Source organism: Palaemon carinicauda, chromosome 34 (assembly GCF_036898095.1).
Source record: "Palaemon carinicauda isolate YSFRI2023 chromosome 34, ASM3689809v2, whole genome shotgun sequence".
NCBI lineage: Eukaryota > Metazoa > Arthropoda > Malacostraca > Decapoda > Palaemonidae > Palaemon > Palaemon carinicauda.
The window spans coordinates 72,992,600-73,000,099 of record NC_090758.1 but is presented as its reverse complement, the minus strand read 5'-3'; the positions used below and the strand labels follow the sequence as shown (position 1 = coordinate 73,000,099).

The 7,500-nt window shown below is 28.3% G+C and overlaps 1 protein-coding gene across 1 annotated transcript in view; it reads left to right on the top strand.

The window, feature by feature from the left end:
• The window catches only part of LOC137626658 (barH-like 2 homeobox protein), a 54,342-nt gene that overhangs the window by 46,646 nt on the left and 196 nt on the right, over positions 1–7,500 (top strand). The window contains exon 3 of the mRNA XM_068357672.1: positions 5,775–7,500. This exon is cut by the window's right edge and continues 196 nt beyond it. Within this exon, the coding sequence (XP_068213773.1) occupies positions 5,775–5,960 (186 nt within the window). The 3' untranslated portion in view covers positions 5,961–7,500. The remainder of the gene's footprint in view (positions 1–5,774) is intronic.

The window sequence follows — 7,500 nt, the reverse complement described above, 5'->3', positions numbered from 1 at the left end:
CCTTTTGAACGTGGCCTTTTTCTAAAGTGTTAGATATTAGTTATTAATTAGTGATTTGTGGCTTTGATTAGTGATGCAAGTTTTAGGGCCTTATGAACGCGGCCTTTTTTTAAAGTGTTAGATATTAGTTATTAATTAGTGATTTGTGGCTTTGATTAATAATACATGTTTAGTGTGGTTGTGCTAAGGGTTGTGGTGATAGCTTGTTTGTTTTTGATTGTTAAATGTTAAAAATGTTAAAAATAGTCTATTTGAATATTAAAGAGGTGTTTGTGATATTGTGGACTTAGATTAGCTTTTGTCAGTGTTTGTTTTTGTTGTTAATAATAATAATTATAATGAAAAAATAACAATAATTATATAACAACAACAATAATAATAATAATAATAATAATAATAATAATAATAATAATAATAATAAGTCCTTATTAATACCATTAGCATAATTCTTATCTTCAAAATTTATTATTATTATTACTATTATTATCATTAATATTATTATCATTATTATCATCATCTTAACAACTAATTATCGATAACAATATTATTACCAATATTATCACCGACTTCTGTATTCTCATTATTAGCATCAACCTATATTGTATTGCAACTATATATTAATGGCATAATTAAAAAAAAAAAATATTGATTCTCTTCCGCTGATATAATAATGTCGCAAATCAACTTTTAATTCAATTTATGACAGAATTATCTTTAACATTTATTCCTTAAATTCCTTAGTTTCACGTGTTAATTTTTTATAAATTTTCTATACAAATTTTCAACGTAAATATAAAAACATTAATTCCTCAAATTCCATCGTTTCAAATGTTAATTTTCTATAAATTTTTTATCCAAATTTTCAAAGTATATATAAAAATATGAATTCCTCAGATTCCATCGTTTCAATTGTTAATTTTCTATAAAATTTCTATCCAAATTTTCAAAGTAAATATAAAAACATTAATTCCTCAAATTCCATCGTTTCAATTGTTACTTTCCTATCAATTTTCTATCCAAATTTTCAAAATATAAAAACATTAATTCCTCAAATTCCATCGTTTCAACTGTTAATTTTCTATTAATTTTCTATCCAAATTTTCAAAATAAATATAAAAATATTGATTCCTGAAATTCCATCGTTTCAATTGTTAATTTTCTATCAATTTTCTATCCAAATTTTCAAAATAAATATAAAAATATTGATTCCTAAAATTCCATCGTTTCAATTGTTAATTTTCTATAAAATTTCTATCCAAATTTTCAAAGTATATATAAAAACATTAATTCCTTAAATTCCATCGTTTCAATTGTTAATTTTCTATCAATATTCTATCCAAATTTTCAATGTAAATATAAAAACATTAATTCATCAAATTCCATCGTTTCAATTGTTAATTTTCCATCAATATTCTATCCAAATTTTCAAAGTAAATATAAAAATATGAATTCCTCAAATTCCATCGTTTCAATTGTTAATTTTCTATCAATTTTCTATCCAAATTTTCAAAGTAAATATATATGAATTCCTCAAATTCCATCGTTTCAATTGTTAATTTTCTATCAATTTTCTATCCAAATTTTCAAAGTAAATATAAAAATATGAATTCCTCAAATTCCATCGTTTCAATTGTTAATTTTCTATAAATTTTCTATCCAAATTTTCAAAGTAAATATAAAAATATGAATTCCTCAAATTCCATCGTTTCAATTGTTAATTTTCTATAAAATTTCTATCAAAATTTTCAAAGTATATATAAAAACATTAATTCCTTAAATTCCATCGTTTCAATTGTTAATTTTCTATCAATATTCTATCCAAATTTTCAATGTAAATATAAAAACATTAATTCCTCAAATTCCATCGTTTCAATTGTTAATTTTCTATCAATATTCTATCCAAATTTTCAATGTAAATATAAAAACATTAATTCCTCAAATTCCATCGTTTCAATTGTTAATTTTCTATAAATTTTGTATCCAAATTTTCAACGTATATATAAAAATATGAATTCCTCAAATTCCATCGTTTCAATTGTTAATTTTCTATAAAATTTCTATCCAAATTTTCAAAGTATATATAAAAACATTAATTCCTTAAATTCCATCGTTTCAATTGTTAATTTTCTATCAATATTCTATCCAAATTTTCAATGTAAATATAAAAACATTAATTCCTCAAATTCCATCGTTTCAATTGTTAATTTTCTATAAATTTTGTATCCAAATTTTCAACGTATATATAAAAATATGAATTCCTCAAATTCCATCGTTTCAATTGTTAATTTTCTATAAAATTTCTATCCAAATTTTCAAAGTATATATAAAAACATTAATTCCTTAAATTCCATCGTTTCAATTGTTAATTTTCTATCAATATTCTATCCAAATTTTCAATGTAAATATAAAAACATTAATTCATCAAATTCCATCGTTTCAATTGTTAATTTTCCATCAATATTCTATCCAAATTTTCAAAGTAAATATAAAAATATGAATTCCTCAAATTCCATCGTTTCAATTGTTAATTTTCTATCAATTTTCTATCCAAATTTTCAAAGTAAATATATATGAATTCCTCAAATTCCATCGTTTCAATTGTTAATTTTCTATCAATTTTCTATCCAAATTTTCAAAGTAAATATAAAAATATGAATTCCTCAAATTCCATCGTTTCAATTGTTAATTTTCTATAAATTTTCTATCCAAATTTTCAAAGTAAATATAAAAATATGAATTCCTCAAATTCCATCGTTTCAATTGTTAATTTTCTATAAAATTTCTATCAAAATTTTCAAAGTATATATAAAAACATTAATTCCTTAAATTCCATCGTTTCAATTGTTAATTTTCTATCAATATTCTATCCAAATTTTCAATGTAAATATAAAAACATTAATTCATCAAATTCCATCGTTTCAATTGTTAATTTTCCATCAATATTCTATCCAAATTTTCAAAGTAAATATAAAAATATGAATTCCTCAAATTCCATCGTTTCAATTGTTAATTTTCTATAAATTTTCTATCCAAATTTTCAAAGTAAATATAAAAATATGAATTCCTCAAATTCCATCGTTTCAATTGTTAATTTTCTATAAAATTTCTATCAAAATTTTCAAAGTATATATAAAAACATTAATTCCTTAAATTCCATCGTTTCAATTGTTAATTTTCTATCAATATTCTATCCAAATTTTCAATGTAAATATAAAAACATTAATTCCTCAAATTCCATCGTTTCAATTGTTAATTTTCTATCAATATTCTATCCAAATTTTCAATGTAAATATAAAAACATTAATTCCTCAAATTCCATCGTTTCAATTGTTAATTTTCTATAAATTTTGTATCCAAATTTTCAACGTATATATAAAAATATGAATTCCTCAAATTCCATCGTTTCAATTGTTAATTTTCTATAAAATTTCTATCCAAATTTTCAAAGTAAATATATATGAATTCCTCAAATTCCATCGTTTCAATTGTTAATTTTCTATCAATTTTCTATGCAAATTTTCAAAGTAAATATAAAAATATTAATTCCTCAAATTCCATCGTTTCAATTGTTAATTTTCTATAAATTTTGTATCCAAATTTTCAAAGTAAATATATATGAATTCCTCAAAATCCATCGTTTCAATTGTTAATATTCTATCAATTTTGTATCCAAATTTTCAAAGTAAATATATATGAATTCCTCAAATTCCATCGTTTCAATTGTTAATTTTCTATAAATTTTCTATCCAAATTTTCAAAGTAAATATAAAAACATTAATTCCTCAAATTCCATCGTTTCAATTGTTAATTTTCTATAAAATTTCTATCCAAATTTTCAATGTAAATATAAAAATATGAATTCCTCAAATTCCATCGTTTCAATTGTTAATTTTCTATAAAATTTCTATCCAAATTTTCAAAGTAAATATAAAAATATAAATTCCTCAAATTCCATCGTTTCAATTGTTAATTTTCTATAAATTTTCTATCCAAATTTTCAAAGTAAATATAAAAATATGAATTCCTCAAATTCCATCGTTTCAATTGTTAATTTTCTATAAAATTTCTATCAAAATTTTCAAAGTATATATAAAAACATTAATTCCTTAAATTCCATCGTTTCAATTGTTAATTTTCTATCAATATTCTATCCAAATTTTCAATGTAAATATAAAAACATTAATTCCTCAAATTCCATCGTTTCAATTGTTAATTTTCTATCAATATTCTATCCAAATTTTCAATGTAAATATAAAAATATGAATTCCTCAAATTCCATCGTTTCATGTGTTAATTTTCTATAAAATTTCTATCCAAATTTACAAAGTAAATATAAAAACATTAATTCCTCAAATTCCATCGTTTCAATTGTTAATTTTCTATTAATTTCCTATCCAAATTTTCAAAGTAAATATAAAAATATGAATTCCTCAAATTCCATCGTTTCAATTGTTAATTTCCTATCAATTTTCTATCCAAATTTTCTAAATATAAAAACATTAATTCCTCAAATTCCATCGTTTCAATTGTTAATTTTCTATCCACCTTCAATTAAATTTAAATCAAAATCTACGAAAAGAGAGAAAATGACGCGCGCATCTATTTCCCGGAACGCGCAAATTTCCCGGATCGCGCAAACTGCGGTCTTCAACTGCGCAATTATTGAAACGATACAAGACCTAAACGTGATTGTTCTGCACGGGGCAAAAAAAAAAATCTTTTTTTCATGGGGCCTGATGAATCCCCATAAAAATACCCATAATGTCTCCCATAAAGCATTCCCATAATCACAGGATTTACAAACTTAACTCTAGCTTTCGGGTTTGAGGTAATGTCTCTAATTGGTCGTTAGAGGGGAGGTGGGACTCCAGTGGAGATGTAATTGGATCTTTAAGACTTACTGAGGGGTGACTGAGGGGTGTGGTCTACGCCTCTCTTACAGGCAGTTTACCTTTTTTAATACTCTAGAAATGTCTATTAATTCAAGTTTGGAGGCTTTTTTTTTTCAATTGTATTGCTAGATTTTTGGAAATGCTTTTAATAATGAAATGTTTGCAACTTTTTTCAATTTGTCTTGGTAGATTTCTCTAAGTGCTTTTAAAAAGGGAAATTTTTGCAATTTTTTTTTTTCAATTTGTCTTGGTAGATTTCTGGAAGAGCTTTTAAATAGCGACATTTTTGCAACTTTTTTCCTGTTGTCTTGGTAGATTTCTGGAAGAGCTTTTAAAAAGCGACATTTTTGTAACCTTTTTTCAATTTGTCTTGATGGATTTCTGGAAGAGCTTCCAAAGAAGTGTCTTTTATGAAAGTGCTTTTAAAAAGTCACATCTTTATTTTATTTTTTATTTATCTTGGTAGATTCCTGGAAGTCCATTTAAGAATAATATATTTTTAACCTTTTTTCCAATCTGTCTTGGTAGATTTCTGCAAGTGCTTTTAAAAGTGACACCTCTGTTTGGGAATATTTTGCTAAGGAATATGTTGTTATTGTTTGCTGTATATAAATTATTTTCATTCACTTGGCGGCTGATCAAAGGTAGAGGAAGCCCTAGAGCCTCCCTTGCCCCAGGCTGCACCATGCCAAGTCAAATAATACTCTTAATTACTCTTTTGGGGGTATGGAACCTGTGAATATTATTTTCGGCGGGTGGGGGATAATTTTAGGTAGCTGGGGTAGTAATGGAGTATTTGCAGGGAGAGAAGAATTGTGGGGTACTTTGTTATTTGAGAAATAAACTGTTATCCTAACAACATTGTCCCTTTTTCTCCTGCAGGTAATCACTTGGTTCCAGAACAGAAGAGCGAAACTTAAACGGGACATGGAAGAGCTGAAGAGGGACGTCGAGTGCACGAAGGTCATATCCTCCGGCAAGGCCCTCCTGGAAGCCTCGGTCAGCGTCGCTGCCCTCCTGAAGAACAAAGACTTCCCTCGAATACCCATCCCGTCGCTGCCTCACTAGTACAGCGCCCGCCTTCTGCGTTGCTACTCTCCTTACAGAGACGAGTTCCAACGCATCCTTGGGAACCATTCATAGCATCCTGAAGGTGGAGGAAATAATAGAATCAACGGGGCCATGTCCCTTGGGCAGCCGAAGCCCTAGCCGGGAGGTTACTTAACAGAGAAGCATGAGGAATCAGGACCCAAATGTGGTCTGGTCGTTAGGCAGTCTTCACGGAATCACTGGAGCTGTGTAAGGGGACATAGCCTTGAGCCACGAGGAAACTGAACAAAGAAGCACGATGAATATGAATCAGGACCGTAAGGTGGTGTGGCCATTAAGCAGTCTTCGCGGAACCACTGGAGCTATCTAGGGGTGACGCAGACTAGAGCCATGAGGATACTGAACATAGAAGCACGAAGAAATGGAAACAGGACAGAAAGGTGGTCTGGCCATTAAGCAGTCTTTGCGGAATCACTGGAGCTATGTGGGGTGACACAATCTAGAGCCATTAGGATACTGGACAGAAGCAGAGGCCACAGTCTCTTCACTGGAGTCTCAACTTTTTCAGTGTCTTCGAGACTTGACGTTTATCAACACGAGCTTCGACGTCTTCAAATTAGAATAATCCTCTTTCGGAAGGTTGGCTAGCTATAAAGAGCAGAGGGTCTCAATCTATAGAAATGTCTTATTAATCGTGATCTGACCATCTCACAAGAGAAAGTCCCCTGCATAGGTCCTTCAGATGACGGCAAGTTTCTCATGTGAGCTCCGGCCACAGGCGTTCTAGAACAATTTGGTTGAAGCTCAGGCTCCCAGACGAGACTTATAGTGTGTGCTTCGACTTGAAGAATCTCTTAAGACTGAAAGTGCTTTAGACAGTGACTTACTCGATGGTATCTCAAGAGGTAATGAAAGTTATAAATACGACTTAGTATCATGAATGGTGCATCAAACAAATACTGGTAAGAAGTGAAAGTAATGAAAGAATGGCAATAGACAAAACTGTTATATTGCAGCACGATACAGACGAAAGCAAAATGAGCTAATGCGAATATTGATGAGGACAATACACAGGTGTTGTTTCTGTCGTGAGTCCAAAGTGAAACTGACCACTGAGTGATTTATTCAGATCGACTTGGCGTTGCCAAGATCGGATATAATATATGTACAGTCCCTCCTAGTGATCGTCAATTGTATTTCATATTATTCTGACATATGTACAAGACAAATGGTTGTGTTTTCTCTCTCTCTCTCTCTCTCTCTCTCTCTCTCTCTCTCTCTCTCTCTCATTGTTCATAAGATACTATGTATATCTGAATATTTAGAATGGGGATATATAAGATTAAAATATCATTTGATATTTTGGCGAAAGAGTGGCAGAGTCTAAATCTATCATTTTGATAATACATTTCCTACATTTCCTTAATGATGATAAATTAATAATATCAATCAAACAATATATAATCCTATATCTTCTATATAAGGATTAGAATATTTTTTTCTGATAAATCAAAATAGAGAAATTTTAAATTTCGAAAAGACTTTTCCATAATTTCGC